Consider the following 27,007-nt stretch of genomic DNA (forward strand, 5'->3'; position numbering starts at 1 on the left):
GCGCGAATGTCAGATGGAGTCCCGGTAGGTAGAACTCGCTGGAGGCGATAGTGCATCGTTTGTCATTTTCTGTTCAACTCCTTATTTATGATGGGTTGATGGGTGCTGAATACGGTTTCATTTCAAATAACAACAATTTATTAGTCTGATTGTCGTCGGTAGTTGAATTGATACAACCTGTTACAACCGGGTTGCTTAGATCGTTTTGGTAGAAGCAGTTTTCTGTTTACCGTGACAAGCGCCGGGAGCTTATGAAGACATTTTTTTCATCAGGTCCTATCTTGAAATGGGAGATTTCCGCTTCCGATTAATTTAATCCTATTTTGAATAAAGTGTAGTAAGGTGCATGATTTTGGTAGGAAGCTCTTATTGTTAGCACGGTTGTCGTCGGCATATGTTGTGATCATATTGGTAAAATATATTGCAGCTATCTTTGTCTACTGATATCGTCGAAACATGGTCATTCGTGGATTCGAATTCATACGAAATCGACTATAAATTAAGAAGATGATACTGCAACGAATAGTCCGACGTCAAATCCACTATTATATCTCGGTTATTACACAGTCCTATTTTTTTTAATTTAAGCAAAGTTATGAACCCACGAAAGATGGAAAATGAAGCCTAAATTTGTACAACGTTGTAGTTATTTACACAAAACCCTAGCAAATATTCCATTCCAAAACAAAAAGGAAAGAGGCTCAACCATTCAATGGACGCCCCATCTACTAACTTCAATGTTCTTGGCGCACCGTCCAAATCTTCTTTTAATTTTAGATGACCCTATGACCCCAACAAACTTTTCCCTGGAACCCCCCCCCCCCCCCCCCTCGCTACTACCTCCTGTCCAATTGCAATCTCCACCGATATATTATAGCTACTTTACTACTCCCTGAAAGGAACCAACTTCCGCAAATAAAGTGCAAAAGTTTCATGAATTAAAGATGTTTGTGGCGACTAATGTCTAACTCATCGAAGCACTCTGGTAAATGAGACAACTAAGCAGCAGCCTGCCTACCGTGGGCTGTCGTTCGTTGTCGGTAGTCAGCCTAGAACAACAAAGTAGGCCCCGAAGCAATACGCCCGACTGGCTGACTGACTGACTGAGTAGGGTGTGGGGGTAAGCAGCGTAGGAACATAAAATCGTTTGAGCTAAAGACAGGCGAATCACTGTTTGTCACTTTCCGTATTCGAATTTGATAGCCGTGCTCTGGAAGTGAAAGTATTTTATTGTTGGACCGAACGAGTTTAACACGTTCATCACAATCCGATCGGTACCGGAGGAGGAGGAGGGAATGATGAATATTCAAATATCAGTTACTTTTACGATTCATCGAATGGGGATTGGACTTACTTCGATCCGGCGTCATAAAAAGACACTGGAAAAACACTTTATCGCCGTAGCGAAAGGGGCGTCAAAGCTGGTGAAGCTGGCGTTTGATTACGGCTTCCGCCGAAAACACAGCGTCGGTGGGAAGGTAGTAGGCAGTGTCATTTGCTGGAATGATACAAACTTCGCTACGATAGGATGATTTTAGCGTAGGATTGAAGCTCTTAAATGTGTTTGAAGGCATGTCGAGAATTTCGCTGATGGAACGTGAGACTTTTGAGAAACGATCTATTTATAGGTTCATTTCAGAGAACATTTCAATTGAAAAAAAATAAAATATGCCAGGGACATAACTAAAGTGAAGTCAAATACCTTTCAAGCCGTTAATTGGAATGTAGAAATGTTTACAATCTATTGAAGTTGTTCAAATTAAAAAAAGCTTTTCAGCGTTTTTGATAAGCTCGAAATTCAAAATCTCTTTGTTCAATTCAATATTGTATTCAAACAATACTGAAAACACAGACAAATACAGATTTATTCATTAGGATAAAACAAATTATCAGCAAGCCTGGCAGCCCCCTGAGTGGCTTCCAACACTACGTCAGTGAGTGACGCAGCTACTTGAACGAACCTTTACCCGCGCTTGCTTTGATGCAACGAATTAGAATAAGAACAATCAGAGACATTCATGACTCGCAAGACCACGAGCTTATATTTGCAGTGAAATGGCGCTGGAGACTGCTATTAACGTCGTTGTGTGGTTGAAATTCTGATTTGGAAAATAACCAATACATTAAATTCGCCGAATCTCTTTGTTTAGACTCGTCTTCTCAATATTTTTTTTATATATCCTTAGTTCATTATATTTGTTATCAAGTATTCTTTAGTGATATAATAAATAGAAAAATTAAAAAAAAAATGGCATCCAGTTAGTTTTCTGAATGTCCACCAATGAAACAAGTATTTTCCCTTAAACTCCCAAGAAGCAAATCGTGCCTACTTTCAAACTTGATATGGAGTAACAACACAAAAAAAAAAAAAAAAAAAAAAAAAAAAAAAAAAAAAAAAAAAAAAAAAAAAAAAAGAAAAACGTTTGCGATTTCTCCTTTTGCTCTTCGCACCGAACTGCATTGAAACTTTTCAGTCCGAGTAGGCCGCGTGCCGAAACGGTTTCGAAATAACTTAAAAGGGACATCTCGGTGAGACTATAATATTTTTAAAAGGTCGTGAAACGAAACAGCTTGTTGATTGCGTTTGGACTGTGGGAAGGGAGCAAGTGAATTGTTTTCGGATAAATTCAATTATTTCATCGTTATTTTTTGTCCGTCGCTAAAAAAATTAGAATATTATTTGTTGTGTCCCTATTGCTTTTCCAAGGAAATTCTTTCTTCAATTTAATTAAATTTGGTCGGTCACGTAGAAGGTGACTGTTGTTTCAAGCTTGGTTTCGCATCGTTCATTTGGGGGTGGCCACTGTGACAATATTTCCTTTTCGAACGACATAATTACCGAACCACTCACAAGCATCACAGTAGGCCATGAGTGGGACTGAGGGGCTTCAGAATTACGTTGGCGAAATTAATTGATTTATTATATTAGTAAATTCAATATTGAAATGGTAGAAACTAGTTGTTAAACAGTTATTGGAGTGTTTCTAATTGAGAGAACACATTTCCAGGTAGGAAACCTAGCTTCAAAAGATGATAAATTGAAAACAAATAAACACAACAACTTTTTATATTTGATGAAGTTAGCCTCAAATAGCGTTACGCTGGTCTTAGACTTATATAAAACGCAATTTGTCACCTATGGAATGTTAAAAATACAACCGAATTTGCCGAGAAAAGCTTCCTATGCATTGCAAATGCGTTTAGTCCAGTCGCCTTTGTCGCGTTCATTGTCCATGGAAAAGGCACTGAATACACTCAAAACACGTTAGTAACGTTCAAAAATCAGGTAGGTACAGACCAGTTGGGTAGCCCACGCCAACTGCTATAAAACGAAGTGGAAAAATTTAAATTTAGGTTATTGAGAATATCGAGGCGTTTTCAAAAATTGAGAAATTGATAAAATTGAAGAAAATGGAAACAATAAAATCGAAAAAACCGATATAATCAGCAAATTTGATCAAAATGAGAATATTAAGAAAATGAAGCAAGTTCGGAAAATTCAAGAATTGGAAGAAATGAAAACAGAGATAAATGAAAAAATAAAAAATAGAGAAAAATATGCAAACAAATTAAAAAAATTGAGAAAACTGAATTTTTTTAGAAAATTAATAAAATTGAACTTCTTGAGATTTCTTTAAAATGAACTATATTAACTAAACAGTAAAAAATAAGAAAATTGAAAAAATGAGAAAATTTAAAAAGATGATAAAATATATGAGAGAATTTAAAAAATGAAAATATTACACAAATCTATCTATCTATATAAAAGTCAATGTTTGTATGTGTATGATTTATAGACTCCCAAACGGCATAACCGATTGCCGTAAAAATTTGTACATAGTAGGCATTTGTTATGGAGCGTGTTTGTGTGCTATTGGTTGGGGATTGTCTGCCCGTCAGATGGCGCTTCGGAAAAAATTGTGATTTTCTCTTACTTCATTAAAAGTCGCAGCAACGTGCGATGGGTATTAGCTAGTAATAAATAAATAAAACTTCACAAGTGCATTTAGTGCCATTATAGAGCAAATAAAAATCCGATATAATGCTATTGTAATGCCGTGGGATTATGCAACTCTTCTTGAGGATTATATTCGGCATATTTCAATTTAGTCGAACATATGCAATATAATCCAGGGAGCAAACGCAGCGCACTTACCGTGAGGGACGAGGCAAGGTACCTCAGTTCGAGACTTACTAAAGGTAATTTTCGTAAAACATTCATATCATGTGAGAACGAAAACCCATTAAGGATATTCATTACAATGCATTAGAACAGAGTCAATTACGGTTTTAAATAGAACATTTTATTTTAAATTTTTTCCTTGTTGCTCATCATACCGAAAGGAAACATAACAAATGGTTTTAAAACCATGGCGGACAATGACAGCCAACCGAAGCTTTTTAATAGCATTAGTGGTGCCAATATTAGACTTTCAAATTTGACATTCGCATGCTGGTGCTATATAATAGCATTAGTACTGCCGAAACGAGCTGTCAATCTCTGCACAGTAATAGCACTATATTTCGCCTTTTCTGGCATAATACCAGCACTATACCAGTATTTAGGGCTTCACGGCTCTTTAAGACAGCTTTATTTGTGAATCTCAAGCAGATATTAGGCTACGTTATAATGCTTATTGGTTACTTGGGAACAAACGTGATCTTTTTTGCTTTGCTATACTTATGCTTATTCTATTTTTTTCTATTCTGTTTTTTATAATTAGGTTTTCCTCATATTTTTTTTTATTAAATTTCAATGTATCTCTTACAATTTTGTATTGTTCGATGTTTCATTTAATTTCCTTTTCAAAAGTGGATTTGTTTTCTTTTCGTTTCGAATTTCCCCACTTTTGTCAGGCTTTCAATTATTTTACATTTTCCACATATTTTCCATATTGCCATTGCTTTCATTAGATTTTTTTCTAGTATTCAATCGGCTTCATTTTATTGTTCATTAATAAATTAAACAAGATAACAATTTGTCTATTTCATCACTTTAACGCTACTTAACCAAATAGGTCATCACTAGGCTGAAAATTAGTAGATTGAATGATGCTTTCAATCTATTGATTATTAAGCAAATGAAATACTTTCTCCACTTTTTAGCCATCGGCAATCGGAACAAATTACACCAATTGGAGGTTTACACCTTGCCATGATTTCTCTCCATATTTTAGATTTTAGCTTAGCAGTATGCGAAACTTTCCCATGGCCATCAATCTTTTAATATTTGAAAAAAAAATGTATATTTGTCATTCTTTGAAACATGAGTTGTTCTTCGCGATTTTCGACAATCCTATGATTACCGCATTTGTCAGACTTTGCCGTAAGGGGTCCTTAGGTAGGTCAGGAACCGATCAGATAAAACTTTACGCTAGCTAATCGCTAGTCACACACTGTTCTAGTAGAGGCCGCAGAAAACACTGTGATGCGTAGTTTAAAAGTGGTTTAATGAATATTTTGTTTATGACTTTTGTTGAACGTTCAAAAAAGTACCAATAACTCTTGTTTGTTTGGGTTGCATGCCCTGAAAACCACTAGTTTACACATATAAAACAAAATACGCTTCTAAACATTTTCGATGAGGCACAGTCACACCTTTTTTCTCCTAACCAGAAAATTTTTGAAAATTCACGTTAACTTTTTTTGTAGAATTGTTCAATAATTACATTAATTTTTTTGATTAATCTAAATGAAAAATTTCTGATATATTCGCTAAAAACCCGACTAAACTACAACCCACTGTATAATGAATGTCAATTAACAATGGCTCTGCAAAAAAAAAAATACTCTCAATAGAACACATTCGGATAAAAGCTATTCAATCCGGACGTGATAAATTATAAACGCTGTAAAATATGGGTTGGGTTTGTTTTTTTTCTCTCCCACATAATAAATTACACATTAAACAAATGAGGAAAGCCAACACAGCTCGGCCACAGAACACACAATAAATATCGGTTTCCACGTGTTGAAGCAAAATATTGGCAAAACAGGATAATTGGGCGGCGAGGTTGCTATTGTTGTCGTTCGTTAAAATTGATAAAGTGCTTCGAACAAACAATTTAAAATCGGTATGATTTATTGAATTATTAAATTTGATTAATTTTGTTTGATCCGATCCCAGTAGGCTCTCTGATGATTTTAGTTTCGCTCTGGATTGCTACGATTTGCGATTATTCTGAACAAAACCGATTTCCCACAATGGGAATGTTTTTTTTTGCCACCAAAAAGTTACAATCGTTCGAATAACTTGTTCAAACCAAAAGTCACTTATCACCTAAAGTAAAGCCCCTTACCGTGGAACAAAGTACCAACTTCCACCGATTCTGTAAACAACTCATTATCGGGCGAAACTTTTCCGCCCAATCCTTCCCCCCGCGGCTTCACTATTAGCCATAGCTCACAAACAGAGGCGCCTCCACCGAACACTCCGTGTCGCACATAAAGTTTGAATTGGTAATTAAAATTTCATCGAGTACTTCCGTTCCCTTGCTACTTCCCATAGTCAACCTCGGTACGGTTGATTGTTGTTGTTATTGTTTACGTTGTTGTTGTTATTGTTTGGTGGTCTGTTTAGCGAGGCACACTTAAGCCAGCTGTCGTTCGCGGATTCACTGGTACGGAAAAAGTATCCTACGATGCTGCGGGGGACTCAGATGTGGTGCAAACTCGCATGGCTGAGAATAAAATCGGAAGTGACAGTTGGCATGCTGCGCGATGATTGTGTGGTTGCACTGTCGCGAAGAGAATAATCGTCTACCACTCATCATGGCATCGCAGCAACCTTTGAAATTTATTAGCGATTTTAATTATTGTTTTGACGTTTACTGATTGGGGTGAATTTTCGTCTGCAATAATGAGGCTTATCGAGAAATGGGTGAGTCAAACCTGTTTGTTTATAGAATAACTTAATAATTCAGTCATAAACAGAAAATGCCGGGTCGCGTCAATAAAAAAACATTTTTGTTCTGCGGAGCGACTCAAACTGAAACAAATGTATCCATTTTGTGTTTCTCGTTTACATCGTTGCGAACCGGTTCCATGTAAAACAATGTTACAAGTTAATTCGAAATTTAATGAATACTAACAACGGAACAAATCGGCTCAATTCGCATTTAATTAGCATTTTTTTCCGTGTCCCTTTCCCCCTTCAATAGTACCGGAATCTAATTAAAACTTTTTTCTCTTCAATTGCAGTCGCGGGAATGTTTGCATTGTTCCAGAGCAATGCCGAACATGACGTTTTGCATGCCGAACGCGAGCACCGTTCCAATCAGCAGGCGGCGAAGTTTTCCTTCGTTGCGTCAGATGCAGTGTGGACTGACAGCGAAAATTGGATACTGCTTGTTGTCAAACTCGGTAAGTTAGTCGAATTATTACAGTTTGCTTGGAAACATCAGTCCTTTTGTCAAGCTTCTGCTCGTTTCTCCTTGAATGTCGCTAACAGACGTAAAACATGCTATGTGACTAATTCCGCACGATTAATTGTCAGCACGGAAGGACTGCAAGGTGCGTCGTTGGATCCGGATCAAGACATAACCACAAATCAGTCCTACTGGGACGTGATAACTATCCATTATGCTAATTAATGTGTGACACGCGTGCGTGGTGATTTTACTGATATAAGCTGACAATGAGACACTTCCTGATTCCACTAATGGATTTATGGACGAGTTGATTACATCTCGGATGGTATCTCTTTCGTATCCAAGTTACTGTGTGATGTAGTAAGAATCAAGGATTGCTTCGATTGGTCGAAGTGGAAACTGTACCTGGTAGAGCAGGATCGCAAAAGCGACCGAAAACGTACGATGAATACTTTTTTTTCATGAAAAATAATGCTCAATCCGAAGAGCTCTCCTATCAATTCTACCAAAGCGTAGCAGCTATAAGTATCCACTTATATTTTTTTCATGGTAATATCCGTTTGTAGCACTCATTGTCAGAATTCATATCGTTGCTCTTCCAACGAACGATGTCTGTGTAGTTTGTCCCGACCGGACGGGGATCCCTCTCCGTTATGAACGTATTATTAACGAAACAATCTCGAGCTCTAGATGGTCCCGAACCGTAGTTTCCCTCATTCGCAAAATTTATAGTGCCACTTATAATTATTTTCCCGGAGTAGGTACTCGGGCTTGAGATAAATCCACTTTACGCTACCGTCGTCCTGTTCGGGTGTGCGCTGCGTCCCGAGAGTTGACCGGATTTTTCGGTCAAGTGGTTGGTTCCGTGTGCCATACATGCCTTAGCGAGGCAGAATAATTGTAATAATTATCACATCCCCCCCCCCTCCACCGTAACCATAAATGTGGGAATCATTAAGTCCGTCCGTCGCTGTTCCTCGTTTTGATGCCGAAGCGCGGGAACAGTAGGCGGGGACTTAATACCTTCCGTGCCATCTCGGATCGGCATTAATTTTAATGTGCGGCGAGACAGTAGGCGTTGAAATGATTCGGCAGTGGAATTTGAACTTAAAATTCAAAGCCACGTGGTTTTCTTATTACTAATTACATGAAAATTTTAATCGTGAAATGAGCTTGCGTTTCGAACTGCCTCTTCACATGAAAGCACACTAATCATATTTTGGTTTTTGCTGATTATGTCGTAAAAAGGGAGGCCTCACCTTTCTAAATTTCGTACGGCACGGCAGCCATAAAAATTATTACGCTAATTACTTTTCGCTTTTTATGACAATACCGTTCCAAAAAATGCTCTTATACTTCTCCACGCCGATTGAAGGGTAAAAATTTTAGTACGAAAATGTTTCACCAGGAAATGAGAACATTTACATTTGCGATATTTAATATATGTGATACAAACAATTTTTCAAACCCACCGAAAAGCAGCAGAAAACCTCAATTGACAGCTGACTTCCTTCTGCACCGCCTGCTAGGATCACCATTGGAAACATCCCGGTGGAAGCATTCAACAACCGGAACAGAAATGATAAACAATGTTGGGATTCGCGGGCATGGCTTCATCATGGCACACTTTTCCTTTTCTTTCATGAGTGGTGACGAAGAAAAATGTCACGCGCTTTAATTTCTGTCATCATTTATCTGACTTCAAGAGAAGCTCGATGATGAATTGGGTATGGAAAAAATACTGGTGTCAAATTCAACAACCTGTTTGGTTCCTCCGGTTATAAAAGAATCTGACGGCCTTAGATTGAGCAGTTAGAAGTCATTTGGGAGGCTGTTATTGAATACCTAATTCAAAATCGGCCTGAAGCTTGATGAGGTAAGATGTAAATAATGTTAATACGATTGGACTAAAGCTCCCTCTTAATTAATTTATTATCAGAAGATTACCTGTGTATACAATTAACGCCGCAAAATAAAATCGTAAACACCCATTAACGTCAAAAGTCCATCACATCATGTTCCGCACGGAACGATAGAAGAAAAAGATCGCTCTTCGCTAATTAAAACCACAATGTCATTAAGCGTAATGAACCGGAAAAACCTGGGGTGGGAACCGTAAAGTAATTACCTGCGGCGATAATCACCATCAACATTGCGAAAGCACTCGACATGAGTGCAAAAAAATATGATAAAACATATGAAGCAAAGGACATCAAAGTACGTCATGCAATGGCATGTCGTGAGTTCTGTCCATATTTTTCGTCGGTTCGGTTTTTAATTATATTAAACTAAAGGGAAAAGTGACAGCTCACGTTAATTTTTTTCATCATCTGCTATCGTTGCAGCTTGTAAATTTTGTGATTATTCAAATCCATTCCATCGTCAGCACCTGTTAATGAACCGTTAGTTGACTCTTCCACCAATAAAGATTGACAAGAAAATCCTAAATCACCCTGGCCTCAAAACTGCAATCAAAGCAAGCTGCTTCTAACAAGAAGCTCAAACTAATAGATACTGAAATGAAAGCATTCAAATTGCGCGTACGCTGCTATTCTACACGCAAAAATTAAAACCGGCGGGAAAACTTTTTCACCCCTTAGCCAAATGTTTTCGTTGAAGCCGCACCACGATGTAATTAATTCAAATCAGTACACTTCCGCGGGCTCATGATGTTGGATCCGACACTGCTGATTGAGCAGAGGCATACCTCGCTCTCGACAGTCGACAGTGCGGGGAAACCTAATATTACATGCAAATTACTTCCATCCTTTCGCGCTTGAACAACCGGATCCGAGTTGCCAGTTGATTAGAAAACTCCTTCCCCACCCTTTGTTGAAACGATGAGGAATTTCCGCCGCGCGGCTGAATTTTGTGATTTAGGACGAACTTTCGATCAATTGCGCGAAAGGTTCATTATGAACGAACGAGAATTTCTGACGCGAGCTTGGTTTGGTATCGTTTGAGAATGTTTGCAAAAGTACGTGCCACATTTCTACTGATGATGTTGGTAAAATTAGATTCCATTAGCTCTGGTGTTTGGCTTTTTGACATTGGCAAGGAATTCGACACTTCGCTATGCCACTGATTTATTTCCTCGATGACCGGAGCGCATAAATCATAGCCTGCTAGGCATTTGGCCCGTCCAACGATGACGATGATAATGAATTTGCGAATTTCAGCTTGAGGCCTACTGTGATCAGCGACCAGGTCAAACAATTGTTACCACCACACTGAACTGCGTACGGAACCGGGGGTTTCACACACACACACATACACATAATTTATTCTAATCAGTCGCGTTCTAAAGTGCGAAGCGGTAATGGTGGTCCGCGAAGCTAAATAATTGCGGTATTTAATTGACCGGAATTTATATGATCCAGTCGCTAAAGCACTTTGTCTGTTGCTGGTATCTATCACTTTTTAATTGATTGCAACACCATTTAATTTAAAAAAAATTGAAAAAAATGGTAAAAATTAAGCTGTTTTCCTGTCAAGTTTTCTCAATTTTTCTCGTTCTCCGGTCATGAAAAAATGAACTAGTGCATAATCAAGGCAACCTCTTTCAAGTTCTCGGCACGTTAGCTGATCACTTTTAATATATTTTCTGGGCTCTAGCAACGAACTTAACACTTTAACTGTGCTCTTTCGTTTATATCGATTGCATCGAATAAACTTAGCAACACCTAAATCACTAATGACAGCATATTGTTGTTCTAAAAATTGACTAGCGATCAACATTTCGGTAATCAAATTGTTTCGATTTTATTCAACACAGTTCATATCTTCTTGAACACCATTTATATATTTTCATTCGTCATTAGGAAACCACAACTCCCTATATTCCAAGGCACACTACGACTTTCAAAATTAAATCAATTCAAGGTCATGCTTGCCTCACACATCGACCGCGAGCGCAACTGGATGGACGCTTCACACGATAGAAAGAAACAAGTAACGATTCGCTTGCACCACCACAACTGAACACGCACGATCAGCTCAGTTGAGATCGGTCGCTTGCTGGTGAAAGTTCACCTATTCGTTGCGCGCGTCGCGCGGTAGAAAAAAAGATGGTGAAAAGACGCGTATTTATTTCGATTTATTAGGCGCGTTCGAAACGTTTGTTTGGTGTTAGTTTTGCAATAAAATTGCAGGTGAAAATCATCGTATACGCGTGTTTCGCTTCCTTTGAAAATCGCGACGGCATTTTCACGTTGTTCCGTTCGATTTCCGCGACCATCGTGCCCTGGTCAGAAGCAAATATGAAATGTGTGAAATGTATCGAAGAATATCAATGTTTTTAGTTGGCGAAAAAGGAAGAAAATTAATTGTAAATAGCTAGTGGAAAAGCAGCAAAATTGTATTGAGTTTATTTGTGGAAAAAAGAAGCTAAAATGGCGTTCATTTAGCGTCGCTTGCTGCGCAGCTTTGCAGCGAAAAAAAGCTCGTTCGGCTACTGCGCTGATCGTCTGTGTGCGTGCTAGTGGCCGGCTGAAAAGAACCGCGGAAGATTACGCGTGCAACTGTGGAAAGCAATTTGGCTGGCTTCCACATTGGATGAAGAATTTTTATTAGGTTTAAGCGTTCATGGCGAGTTTTGTGATAAAATAAATTCAGTTTTGAAGAAGTGTTGCGTGATGAAAATGGGGCTGTTTGTAGTGTTGAGCTCACAAAGGCGCAAAATCCATTTGAGCTATTTTATTCTAGTTCCAGTTTTGAAGAAGCCTTATTGGAAAAAACGCTTTTAATCCACCTAACAGTGTGATGAGACATTTCTTATAACTCTTATCACTCTCTTCGAATATTATATCGTTTGAGAACATTTAGAACTTGATGCTTCGCGATGTTTTTGATAACACATACTACATGGGATAGTGGCAGGACTCAGAGAATCGCTCAAATCAGCATAGGACAACATCAGTGCTAGAAATCTCAAACCACATCAATAGGAAAGCGAAAAAATGGCCCATAAAATAGACATACCATCGAATTATTGTTAATGCTCTGTTAATAAAATATCTAAATTGTGGTGGGAAAACTGAATTTTCCTAAAGGGGTTATATATTGTACTGAGCCAAAAAAAAATCGATTTGAATCGATTTGAAGTTTATACTTTACTCAAATTTCCAACGCGACTGAGAACTAAGAAATCAACGCTTTTTCTTGAAAACTACTAGCAGTGACACCATTCGAAGAAAATCAACAGTGAATATTTCCAGACTAGGTTTTATTTCCTATTTAAGAACTATTGTGTTTTATATTCTAGATTGCATGATTCAGTGATCGAAACCCAAAACTTCATAAAGTATTTGAAATTATTAAATTAAAATTTGTTTTTGCTATTGAAATTGACAAAATTATAGTATCGCCCCTTTGGCGATTGTTTACTTTTTCGGTCCCACCTATCAGCATTGAAGTATCGCCCTTACGTTTTTTACAATAACTACAGTTTTACACCACCGATTTCGTCCGGGTTTTTTCAATGGCAATCATTGTTACTATTTACAGCTGGTATCAGCTTGATAATCCTAAAAAATACGAAAAAACAGTTTCGCCTCTAAACTGCTAGCAAAAAAAGTATCGCCCTGATTGTTTGCATGGAGCGTGGAGGGCGAAACTTTAAATAAACAAACAAAAATACAGTTTCGCCCGTTGTATTTTTTGCTGTAGTTTAAGAAAGCAAAATCGTAGAATCCAAATTTTTAGGTTAATTTATTGCGTTTCAAAGCCCTCATTCGCATGTATGAAAAAAAGCCTTATGTTTATATTTGTAAGTATCGCCCTTTTCACAAAAAAGCGTTGAAATGAAATCGCAGCTCCTGATATCACGCTATCTCTGAAGTGCATGCGTGCATAGTTCCAAATTTTACTTCGACTTCGACTTTTTCTAAAGGTGACTTCCCAGTAGTATCCTTGATTTGAATTATTATCGCTAATCCTAATGCCAAAGAACAAATAAAAACCTCTCGAAAACGAACCGTTTGGGAAAATCATCATCATTACTGGAATTTTCATTTTCACGAAACTTTTCGATAACCTTCCGTCACTTGCGTTAATGCTCTGGGTGCACAGTGCTCTGAAAACCTAGCGAAATCGTCTTAGGGCACCAGCTGGTCTAAATAAGAGCTATCTGTGCGGCGAGTTAAATCTGTAAAGAATGTTAAAAATTAATTTCTCTTCCATAATTTTCAGTTCAGCAATTCGAGAGATCGTGCTCACCGCAAGCCATGAAAAATAGACTACGTTGTGAAGCGATGGTCATTATTTATTAAAAAATTACGGTTAAATAAAAAATTAAGCTATTAAAAAATTTCAAATAGTTTTTAATTTTCACAAACTTATTAGGAAAAATTGTTTAATAAGCTTACGTAATATTGTGTAGGAAAAAAGCTGAAAGTTTCAGTATTTTCTCTATCTGCAACATATAAACCCTTAAGTATACCAATTAAATGGTATACGAATTGGAATAAGTTCGCCAAATTTTGGAAGAAGTCTATAAAATAACCCCTTGAAAGCTACCTAAAAATTGTTGTAGTTCGATGCAATAAAAAATCCCCAAAAATGAAATGTACCTATTAATGTGAAATAATACGTACAATAAAGAATAATACATACAATAAAGACCCATTTTTATCTATCTCATGGTGCATTTTAGGCGGACAAAATGGGGACATTGACTAAATCGGGCAATTTTTTTCTTTTTAATAAACTGAAGCTGTTAAAATATTCTTCCCGTCCCTTGATGTAGTCTGATAACTATTTCTGATTATGATGAACTTTTTATTTTTACATATTTCCATCTTCATGATAAGGAAAACATGCGCAAGAAAGGATTTACTCGAATTCAGTCTTGTTCGTCTGCTAGAGCCCATCAAACATATGTTCATATTTGGCTGATAAAATCGGGGTTTCAATGTATTATAATAGATATTCAGCATTCGAAGAAGTTTCTTGTGAACGAGTGTAGAACGACTTTGTTTCTACTTGCTTGCCAGAAATTAGGTTTGGTGAAAATCGATCATACTGTCCAAACGGCATAATTCCGAAACCGTAATTTTTGAAGTTTTAAAATTATGCAGAAATAATTTTTCAGAAAATAGTAACAGAGTTCGTGTTGTCTTTAGCGAATTTGTTGAGACTTTATTATAATCATGAATATTAACTTGAGAAAATTCACCATAAATACTTCTTGGACGATATACCGTCAAAATTATTTTATCAAATGATGCGCTGTTTAACGTTTGTAAAACTCATTGAAGATACTAAACCTCCGAAATTGGTGGTTTCAAAATGATGCTATCTTGACCTTTAATTACTGTTTTTAAACATTTGACTTATACATATAATTGGTCATACAACAAAAATCAAATGCTCATCAAAAAAGATCAGAACCTTTTTCGTAAATTTCTCTCTACATTTGGAAAGTGTTATCCTCGTTATTAATCATATTACGTTTTCGTCTCAACTCGACGCATTCCCAAAATAAAAACCTGTTTTAATCCACCTAGTGGTGCAATTGTGCTTGTCTCATTTGTTCAGACTACGATTCCATGGCTGGTTATGTTCAATACAATGGTGGAAATGAATATTACATGTTTAGTACGATTTGCACATACATACAATGGATCGACAGCCACGATCTTGAGATACTATGTGATACTGAAACATTGCTTGAAACCAGCGGCGGATCATGGAGAAAGATCCGGGAGGTCCAGGCCCTGCCGAACATTTTCAACTTGTTAAGAAATTTTAAACTAGTTTTAATTTTAAAGTAGCAACCCCTCACTGCATACTCCCTCCGGGCCGGTATGATTGACGATTTTTAGAGTGATTGCATAACCTTTCTATATTAGAAAGGCAAAAATGTACCAAAGTCCAAAAAAGTCAATTTTTGTCAAACATCTCAATGTTTCATGCATTTTAAAGTCATTTGGCATCAAAAATACAAATTTGATTTTGAAATTTTTCATGTCATTTGTGCAAATCGATCCAGCCATCTCTGATTAACAAAGGTTACATTTTTTTCCACATATACACATACACACACATACATACACACACAGACATTTTCCGATCTCGACGAACTCAGTCGATTGGCGTATGACACTCGGCCCTCCGGTCGGGATTAGACTGACGAATTTTAGAGTGAATGAGAAAAGCAAAAACATTTTTAGCAAATGTTAAAAGTTATGCATTTTTTTGGTGAGCAGTTCTATGTTTCATAGACATTAAATCAATTTTAACTTCGCTTCCTATTAAATAAAGACCCTTATTACAGTACATTTCTACAAAAACGAGCTCAATTTGAAAATAAATCTGAGGATAATGATTGATTACAGAACTCTGGAATTTTCTATTGGAATGTTTTCAGGCAGGAATTTGATATTGATGCTATTAGACAACTGTGAAATCAAGACCAATAGATCAGTTACATATCAGGACCCCATTCCGACAATTTATCAAAAGTCCTCATGATGTTTACAACAGCAGGTTATCAATGTACGGATCAAATAATTGTTATTGTAATATTGAATTAAATCAGTCTGCATCAATAAATTTTCAACTTCAATCCAATATTTTTTTTGGGTCTGGTGGGGGGTGGTGGTTGTATGGTGTTAAACCCCAAAACCTTCTCTTGGCTACGCCGTTGCTTGGAGTTATTTATTTCGCTTTTCATTTTCCGATATGTTTCAGATCGATCCGATGGTTATAAGTTAGAAAAAATGCAGTCAGAAGGTTCGCATAAATGAACATTTTTGTACTGATAAGTTATCAAGTTCCTTCCAGACAACTTGGAAGTGTTCGGTGATTATTTCTAGCGGTTGTAGATAGAAAAATGAAATACAAAATTCGATTTATCGAAATAATGTTTGGCTTATTTCAATGGATTATTACTATATTGGACAATAAATAGGCGACAAAGAGTAATCCACAAACAACAAGCCATAACTTTCAAAGTATTCAAAATAGATATTTGAAGTCTTCAGTAAAGTTATTCGCAAAAGTAAGAGCTACAAATTTGCTGAAGGCATCATTTCGATATAATCACTTCCAAGAAAATTTGTGAAAATATCTCACTCATAGGGGGATTAATCAGCAAAAGCATAATACCAAAAGAAAGGCCATATTGCCTCCATTAAATTCTCCGAAGATACTATTGACCTAAAATAAGCCGTTTTGGCGTTAATAATAGATTACATGTTTTTGGTCATATTTCTGGCAATGGGAAATGATAAAAATCTTTCGTCCGCATTTAATGTTAAATATCTCTTTTGATAATAGTCCGATTTCAACAATCTATAGCTTGTTCGAAAGGTATTCGTTAAAGCTGTCTAAAAACATATGAATTGTTAATCTATATTGTCAATTTCGGGAGATAATTCAAAAAAACTGCAAAAAACGCCATTTTTACGCATTCAAACATTCATATCTTGGAAACTAAACATCAGAATCAAAAACAAATTAATAGCGTTCATACTGTTTTTTAGTTCTTTCATTTAAAATTGGTTTGGTTAAGATCGGTTCAGCCATTGCTGAGAAACACGAATGAGAATTTGTCCGTTACATACACACACACACACACACACAGACATTGTCCCAAATCGTCGAGCTGAGTCGATTGGTATATAAGACTCGGCCCTCCGGGCCTCGGAAAAAATCTTGAAAGTTTGAGCGAATTCTATACATTTCTTTTATAAGAAATGTAAAATGTAAATGTTCGCAGTGTTGCAGCTCATAATACTTCGTTAGGATGTGGGTGAGTATTTTTAACATATAAAACTATTACCCAAATGGGCTACTGTAGCAATTTGGTTAATTCAAATTTAAAAGACGACAAACTTATAAGTGGAAAAGTTGAATTTTTAAACATTGAAATGTAAATTGAAAAGAAATGGTTTTATGACCTGCCGATAAACATTGGCAAGAGCTAGCTAAGAAACCTGAGCTGTTTAAGGTTGGACAGAGAATGCGCAAAATTCGCAAACGAAAAAAGCAGTTTTTTTTTCTACACCGTATGTCAGATCTTCATAAAACTCGATCAGCATATGTAGAATGTTGTTACAGTACTGCTGATTAATTTTAATGAAGATCTGGCATATGGTGTGGAAAAAAACTGCTTTTTTCGTTTGCGAATTTTACCCTTTCTCTGTCCAACCTTAAATCCTTCAACAGCTACACTCACTTTTTTATGGTTATAATATTTTCTCTCGGTTTGCAATCGATACTCAATGCATGACAAATCAGATCAGCGGTATATCATTGAGTGGACCGAAACAAATTTAATCGCGGTAACTTGCTTATATTTGATCAACATTTTACTTCTATTTACAACAGTTTCGTTCAATTGACACGTCCAGGATTAGATCCCGGAAAACAAAATTTGCTTTCTGGTTTTCCAAAAACCTAATCTTCCGAGTGTTCGGGCGAACAAGAAACAGACAGCCCGTTTATCTGTGCGTGTTTGGTCTACGTCTGTCAGTGACAGTTGAGATTTTAGTTAAATGATTTGTGTGCTCTCTTTGGTAGCTTGGAAATTCACCTTCTAACTAACGTTATTCGCATATTCAGCCTAGCACAGATAGGCTTAGAGATTCAGTTTGATGTTCTTGTTCAGTCCAGGAATCTCAGTACGAACGATGGTACGATGTAAAAAGTATAACACCCGGTAACCAGTGACAGTAGGCTGGTCGATCCGGATGAAGTTGACATAAGATGGGTAGTTTGCAAACACAATGGCTAATAGCTTGTTTTGTGTACTATGAAGATTAACAAGATATTTTTTCTGAAATGTCTTTATCTTATTGTTACACAAGCGGAGTACAATTAGTTTGGAAGTACCATAGAAAAGTAAGGAAAATAAATCAAGAACCTCCGTTATCTATTTAAACATTTTTCTTGCAACAGAAAAAATCGTATGGTGCGTATCCCTTGAAACATTCGCCATTGCTCGACAAATCGTTATTCCTGTTTACTCCATTATTGGTATCAAATTCCATCCTGACTCGTTTTCCATTCCATCAGTCTATCATCGCAGTAGCCGGGTAACTCACTGCAAAAAAAAACACACAATCCACAGCAACAAAAGGTGACAGCTTGCTGGAGTATCCCATTTCAGTCAATCTCTTGTACCGAAAGAAAACATACCCGCCTACTGCCACGGCTGCCTCGCAAAAAGCCAACCTGGATGAAAGGAAGCGTCGAACAAAACATCGAGCAAGCGATGGCATATGTGTTTAAACATAGACACACACATGATTCAAGGGAAACAATAGAAGACATTTTCCACCATGCCATGCCATCAGTTCGTTGTTAGGGTGGGTCGGGGGAAGAGGGAAAGTTTTCTCTCATCAGAATTCAGCACCCTTTCGTCGTCCGGTGTGCATGGTTGGACACAATAGGCGAATGCTCGGCTGTACAGTAAAGGCAAAGAACGTGGGGGGAACTTTTACACTTATGCTGTTGTTTCTTTGCCATGTGACGATAATCTCCCCCCTTCCCCCGTGCCACTGCTACACAATGTACATCCATTATTCACGAGCTTTTAACTTACGGTGGGAGTGAAGGGTCTTTTAAAAATCACTAACTTAGGCTCTTGATGAAGCGAAACTAAGTTTAAAGTAGGTTTTATGAGCTAAACTGAACCAATCAACAAACGGCTGGGATGTTTATCAAATTTTCCACAGCACACTTCGATGGAGTCGGTTTTAGATTTATGTAACACAGCTAAAAACTATTTATTTAACACTTGACAACAGTAGAAAAAAAAATCGTCCCAGCAAACAAGTGCCAGCGAGTGCAGCCTTCCACTATCATTGATTTATGAGTAAATAATAGTTGTTTATAAAATGTGCATGAACGGAAATAAGATTTATAGACACCGGGTACAGCCAGGCGCTTGTCGTGTGTTTTGCTCCGGAACTCTATCAAATGTGGGTTTTGTAGTGTAGGTACGGCTCTACGCCCGAAAAAGAGGCAAGAGTCGATTCGATCTGCAGCAGAAAATGGAAACATTTCGAATAGTAAACTAAAAACCTAGTCTAACCTACCTATCAGTGTAGCTGTGTCTTTCTCATAAATTTTAATTTGCTATGCTTGATATCGTGTCAGCCAAGCTGGTCGGAATAAATCAAATGAGAATTGAAACTTATGTTTTCTGGAGTAACTGGATAGCTTTTCGTGCCAAGAGAAACGTTAAACAGTCACTGCTTTTTCCTTCGCATATGTTTGGCGGTTTTTGCCAGCACTGCAGTCTTTCGTTGCATGATGGCGATATAAATTGGCAAATATTAGGAAATGTTCTGTCTGCTGTATTGATGATGCAGTTGCTAGGGGAAAATGAAGATTTAATCTAGTGACCATAGAGATTCGTATTCAGTTTCAGCTGACTTCCCGGGATATACTCGTGTACGCATGGCCTGCTGATTAGGAAATAGGCATAAGCTAAAGGGAGAATCACGCGGATGCAGTCCTACGGAATCATTGAAAGAGCGGTCTGTAGAAATGACAATTGTTTTTAACATTTTTTATCTTGTTCTGGAGAATTCATACTGGAAGAGTAAAGGAAAACAAAGTATTGGTACTACATTCCGTTATGCAACTTGTAGTTCTATTTCGACCGACACCGAAGTCCGTTAGTGGTGTACAGAACAGTTATGGAATTAATTCTACGATCCTACCGAGCACTAAGAATCTTTACTGGCTGTGGCTCGAACGTAATATCTGATGACACTCAACATTTCAATCGATCTCCATTCGATCCATCTAAAATTCTTTGATTTATTCTGCATATTTGTTTACGTTGAGCATCATGGCTGTTTGAGAGTGGTCATTACAATGACAGACGAGATGTGAAACCCAGTAAACCACTACTAAATGCCAATTGTAGCAGGCCATGATTCTGACTGTGATATTGAGTGTACGGTTCAGATGCGGATTTGTGGAGACTTCATGATCGGGTGGGAACGTTTATGCGTTCGTGCTGGACACCGAATTCATAAGTTCGAAAGGACTGACACGTCGAGTTAATCAGCAATCCGTTTCTATGCTTGCGACATCGTGGGTTGGTTGATCGCGAAGGGCTCGAGCATTTGTATGTTAACATCGTTAATCGCGTGGGCGATTGTGTGTCGCGTTCCAGTGTGTATGTAACTTCGCTTGTATAAATGCATAACCGTGTGATCATTTGCCTATTCACGTGAACTTCGGAATGTTAATGCAGGTCGCTTTTCTAAAGTTTTTTTTAGAGTATGAGGCTCAGATGCTAGAAGAGAACGAGTTCCCCATATCATTAGAGTAACAGGAGTAACCTTTTTTTGAGATTGGTCCACCTGAAAATATGTTCCTCGACTGCTAGGGCCGGGCGTAGGGGCTTCCCTACCCTAAAATTTGTGGATAAGCTGTATTTGGTTTGACCATGTGTCTAAAAATTATCGCGCCATCGAGCTTCCTGAAGAACTGCGATTTCCATTTTCCCTTTTAGAAGCTTCCGAGCATGAAGGGTGTAGATTCAACTTGTTCCCGCATCTTGCTTATGAAACATCGCATTTTTTCTTCAGCTTACCGTTCCAGGGCAGACGTTGCTGAGAGCCGCTCATAGCATAGACTATAATTGCTCTTCCAGTTTCTCCTTCGCTCTCAGCATACGCTCAAAGTTCCCACCGGGGTTGGTTACCCAAACTGCTCTAAGGTTGCTCGTACCCTAGCTAGCGCCATGTGGAAGTAGGGTTAGGAGTAGCTTCCTTGACGATTGTAAAACTAAAATTAGTACATCAGCAGCTCGAGAAACCGAAGGTTTCAAAATTATCCCCAAAATCGCAGATCATTCCTCAAGATTGCTGAACTTCTCCCACATCCTTGAGATTTGTAGTATTTATCTGCAGCTGTTTGCAGAGCAGTGTACAGTACTTCTATGGGGTTCACATAACTTCATTTATATTTTGCGAGATGAAAAACAAGGTTTGTATGTACAGTTTGTAAATGAGAAGCCACTGCAATAGTGAAGCTATACCTTGTTTCAGAAGATTCTTAAGCGAGTTTCGCAAATTGCCGTTTTCAGCGCCGTCTTCAATCATGGGTAAACTGGGCTAGGATAAAAGAGGATCCCGCATTAAGGATAGGAATAAAATCATAGTAGCTTCACCGGTGGCACCATCAATACTACCAAAGAAGAGGATTAATTTTGTGAGCCTTGCTAGATTATGACGATTTTACTGTCAAAGCATGCCGATCACAAGCAAAAGATTTATTTTACTATCCCTACAGCAAGTATCACGTGGAACGAAAAAAAAAGAATTTTAAGAGGATCCCTACATCCATCCATTGATTTCAATAGCTGCAACATTCGGGCATCTGCTGGCGAGGTGAGAAAATGTGTATGAATTCGACTCCAGAGTCATTACATTCATCGCATGCAAAGTCCCTTAGTCTAAAAACGAACAAACTTTGTGAAATGTAACGAACAATTACTTCGAGACATGGAGTAATTACTGAGGATGAAGTCGCCTTTATCCAATTCCATCATATGAAGACAGCAGTATTGGCAATCTGCAACAAATTAGACCAGGTAGAAAGATATTTGCTTCCAAACTACCTGAAATAAGTACATCTTTAGAATCCTGATACCCGTGTCTATGGACGATGATAAATAAGAGGTATGATTACGCGATCTTGCACTACGTGCTTACGCCTAAGACGTCAATGTTTTTGTCGCAATACGGAGAAGTGGAATCCGCTCCGGAAGATACTTGGGGAAATTATTTAATAGGCATTTGTAATTTTGCCTAATGCGTTTGGGTGATCTATTCCTTTCTACTTGAGCCTATAATGCAGTACTTTTACATTGAGTTTGTTCTGCACAAATCCCGGATAAAAAACTATGTCGTAGTTTTTTCTCCACTTAACTGGGAACCAAGACAGAAATCGTTAAGAAAAACTTATCTACAATACCTAATCAAATATGCCTCCACCTAAATCAAAAATGGTTGCCACTAATTGTGGATGCGGTTCAGACCTCTGCGAAGCTGCATCTAGCACTTCCAAATCAACAGCCACACAATCAGCGAAGAAGTAAGGAAAATCATCTGATCACAGAAGGAAGTGGCAAGAATTTCTAGCCGACCCGGACAACGAAATTCGAATGGTGAATATGTATTCAGCCCGTCCTGCTCCATCATTTCTCATTCTGTACCAAGACTGCATCCTCAAGCAACGGCATGTTTATCAAGTGTTAGCTCTGTTAATGTACGGTCAACTTCGGATTACATTATTCAGATACTATTAAACGAAGTGCAAAATAATAATCTTTCCGTCGTGCGAATGTTCTATTATCTTTCCACTTGCCATTACAATATGTCTCATTCATTACAATCTGTCTCATTATAGAAATAACATTACAATATGTCTAATTATAGAAATATTACAATGAAATACGATATGCTGAAATTACCCAAAAACTATATTCATTGTTCCTCGAATCCCGCAAATTAAACATAAATAGTCGGGATTTGTGAGTTCCTAGAAACGTAAAAATCCCGGGATTCGCGAGAAATTAATTTCCGGGTTGAAAGCTCTAGTGGTGTTCCCAATATATCTCTGAACTTAACATAATTTCCTTGAATTTTGAATAGTCCCCTTTAAGTTCGCGGTACTTTCCCGCAATTCGATAAACTTTGAATAATTTCGTAGAAGTCAGTACAACTTTCAAAAAGTTCTTAGAGCATTCGTCAAGTTTTAGGAATCTTCAAAGCATGTATGCTTTCCATATGCATTTAGTGCTATTTTAGAGCAAATATAATGCTGGTATCATGGCTTATGCGCCTCCTCTTGAGGCGCAAAAGAAGCGCACCTGCCGTGAATGACGATGTAAGGTAGCGCTGTTCGAAACTAACTAAATGTAATTGTTGTAAAACATTATTGAGCACATTCCGTAAAGTTTAAAATATTTATTTAATATCATAAATAATATTTTTATTCGTGAAATTGGAAAAGAAAGCGGCGCAAAAAATGTGAAAGATAAGGGTGCAATAGTCAAAAACAGCAAACCGAGAAATTCGCTGTTCCATATTTTCATTTTACTAGATGCATTATAATTGAGCCTAATGAACGGGACAACCATGTTTTGGTATCCTTCTAGATATTTTCTAATCAAAACTGGTAGTCTTATTTATGAATTGTAATGTAAAGGTGATTCAGAGTCATTTGTAACAAAAGTCCATATGGGACTCATGATGTAATGCACAACGAAGTTGTCCTTTTGTTTATTTGACACGGCTTTCTGCTGCGTGTTGAGATCTTCTTTCTTGGTGGTGCGTTGTTCGGTGCACTGCAGTGTGGATCAATCAGTCTGCCTTCTCTCATGTTATCGTTCGCATCCATATCGTCATTGGTACTGTTTTCTTGATGTACACGATCGATTGTTCTTGTTTGTTCCCTGTTCTTATTGATCGCTATTGTGAATCTGTCCTCTTCGGCGTTCATGTCTTTGTTGGTGGTACTGGTTATTGGTTTGGAGATGTTAGGTTTGCAGCCGTTTGTGGTTTAGCATAAGATGATTGCGTGCTGTTTTTGATTGTAGTAGTGGACTTTCTTTAGCTGCGCTTCTGCGTTAGGTTTGCTGTGGTGTAGTGTTTGATTACAGAATTGACACGTAGGAATCTGTTCTGGGTGCGTGACTAGCGTTCTCTGATTAATGGTCCCATTTTCGGTTGATCCTCATATCATGGTCACGTATGAAGGGATTGGTTTGATTGGACGCGTTTTCACCACACGAAAACTATTTGAAACACCCGGGAAGTTCCTTCAAGTTGCTTCAGCTGTAGAGGAATCCACTTCTCCGTATCTTGCCATGTATTTTTTACTCACGATGTTAGGGGTGCGCGGTGGTAAGTCATGTAAGCGAACTTCTATAGAGTCATTGTCAATATACACGAGGATGCTGAATGTAATGTTGCCGAATTCAGCGGTGTTCCGCATATTGTATCGCACAACGAATTACTTCGCTTGGGTACTGTCCTTGAACATAATTAGCACTTGATGTGAAATATGATGAAGTTGAAGCGTGTTAAATTCTGCCAGATTGAGCTCCATCTGCACTTACGGGACATTTTTAAAAGTCGCTAGCAACACAGGAAACAGTGGGGCTTGTTTTTGCTGTGTATCGATACTCATCACTGTTTCACACGGTAGGTAGAGGCAACATGTTTGTGTAGTGAATAAAGAACAAGGATAGGCGCTTCACATTGCTCTGTGCGAGTTGAGAAGGGCGACTGTGAGTGAAGTTGTCTGACAGCATGAGTAGTGCCGAAAACAGGCTTTCAATTTCAGACGCTTTATAAAAGCGTTAGTAATGTAGGAAAAGGAATTTCTGCACTATATCGGTATTTAATCATATGGCTCCTAAAGATTGCCTATATGCAGATATAAGTCTAGGTTTTATAGATGTTTGGATAATTTGGATTTGCGTGTCGATTCTCATGAAAGAACAATATAGAATATATATTCTGCAAACATATTTATTAGAGTAAGATAAATTCGTATGTTAAAATTGAAATTAGTTTCTGTCGAGTATACTGTGCTTGAGTCATATGCTTATTAGCACTTGCTAAGCCCAGTACATCAGAAGAATGTCTCTTTATTTCCTTATCAGAAGATAGTAAAACCGTAATAAAACCAAGATAGTTGTAAATCAGTTCATAAAATGCTTCCAATGTGTTTATCCTACCTGCAGTAAAAACAAGGCATCTGTCTATCTAAGGTAGCCCGGTTTTGGTTAATTAAACGACGCACACACATACACAGAAAGCAACCAATTCATTTTCGTCTGCAGCCAAGACAAGCATCCCAAGATTGACTAGAGCAGAAGAGACAACTTGTATAAAAAGAAACAGAAACATGTGTCGAATGTTGATAGAGAACAAGGAAATTTCCCTGCCAGTTTGATAAAACTGAATCAGTTGCCTTCGAATCGTAGCAAGCCTGGAATTTGTTTATTTTCTATTCTCACAAAGCAGCTGCGTAGACGGTTCGGTTTGTGTCTCGACTAAAAGCCTAATACATTCGTCTATCTCTTCGAATCCAATTCACATCTTTGTCCTGGCAGGACCCGAACCTTCCTTCTACCTAGCCCACACCGAAGCGATAAATTAGATTTGCAGGGAAAGGAAGGATGGTGATAATACGATTTACATATATACGATTGTGGTTCGGCTCAGCACTAAAGTCTGGAGCTTGGTTTAGAAGGGACATTTTAACCTATTGCTATCAGCCTCCTACGCAAGGCCGTCTGAGAAAGAGTGAACTTTATAACCCTATCCGGATTCGATTATCACTTCCTACTCGATAGCTGCTAATCTATAATGATGGGATATGAACAGTTGAACGTACCTAATTAATTTTATGTGGTCTTTGATGGACGAGCAGAAATTTTACGAACTCGCTTCTAATTAATGACCTACGACGATTGTATCAGAATTTGAGTTAAGTTGGATCAGTTTTCCAGTTCGCTGATTATCAAATAATATCGAGCTGTTAGTTACACATTTGAATTGATTCCATTACCGTTTTTAACGTGGCTTCCTTTTATTTATTTGTGACTGATTCTGCGCAACTTCCTCCTTTGTTGACGTTATTTCATTCAGTGCTTAGCGCAAACAAACCCCGGAATAAATAATTCCAGCCGATGTTAAAGTGAAAGTAGGCCATGGTTTCGTTCTGATTCCGATCGAAGCGTCGTTCTATTTATTCCCACTGCAGCAGGGGCTACTGCGATGCATTGACGTGGCGTGTCGAAGATGCACACGTCGTTTGAATAATTCAGCATCAAAGTATGCTGGAACAATTCCCAGTCCGACGGGAAGGAAACGAACAGGAAATTTAACTTTAATTTGTTGTACCCACCGGATTCCCTTTGGTTTCGCTGCGATTCAATGGCTGTGAAGTGAATTACGGGATTGGGAAGCTTTAAAATACAAACTTATTCTGTTCAATGAAGTGACTGACAGTGAAATTCATTTGAATATGATTTATTATTCAAGCAAATAAAAAGGCTTGCATAATTAATGTACATTAACTTTGATTACAAAAAAGGGTCAATGAAAAATAATATTTTAATTCCATTGTATTGATACATCTCTTTCCGATTGAATGCTTTTGAAGTTTCCGCTGGATCATACCGATTTTCATTATCTTGTTGATGAATTTTATTTTATCAGAGTTGATAATAAAATCCCCTGCTTTAACTGTTCTATCGAAACGGTTTCAAATCAAAATGTAGTATCAAGCCTGAATTTGCTTAATCATAATAAAACCGAAAGTGTCAAATCAGGAAAGACTGCAACCAAATTTACTTTCAAATCGAGCAAAGCCTACTCAAAAAGACACCGCCTACAAAGACCACTCAAACCAATCTATCTACATTGCTGCGAATAAATTGACTTCCAATTACAGCTCACCGCATACTAGACCATTTGTCATTAATCCTCTTTCCGGTGGTTCTCTCGAACCACAAAATTCAATCGACACCCAATCAGGCTCAATCGGACCGATTGGCTATCACATTCATGCTCCGATCAATATTTGTCGATTCTCTTTCTGTAATGAAGATGACATTGTTCAGCATTCTCTGTCTCGGCCGTTCCTTTCTT

General features: G+C 37.8%; 1 protein-coding gene across 1 annotated transcript in view; it reads left to right on the forward strand.

Annotated features, from left to right (window-relative positions):
• Positions 1-6,876: 6,876 nt before the first annotated feature.
• The window catches only part of LOC131676238 (clumping factor B-like), a 34,651-nt gene continuing 14,520 nt past the window's right edge, over positions 6,877-27,007 (forward strand). The window contains exons 1-2 of the mRNA XM_058955359.1: positions 6,877-6,880; positions 7,201-7,362. Of these exons, the coding sequence (XP_058811342.1) occupies positions 6,877-6,880; positions 7,201-7,362 (166 nt within the window). The remainder of the gene's footprint in view (positions 6,881-7,200; positions 7,363-27,007) is intronic.

Source organism: Topomyia yanbarensis, chromosome 1, assembly GCF_030247195.1.
Source record: "Topomyia yanbarensis strain Yona2022 chromosome 1, ASM3024719v1, whole genome shotgun sequence".
Classification (NCBI taxonomy): Eukaryota; Metazoa; Arthropoda; class Insecta; order Diptera; family Culicidae; genus Topomyia; species Topomyia yanbarensis.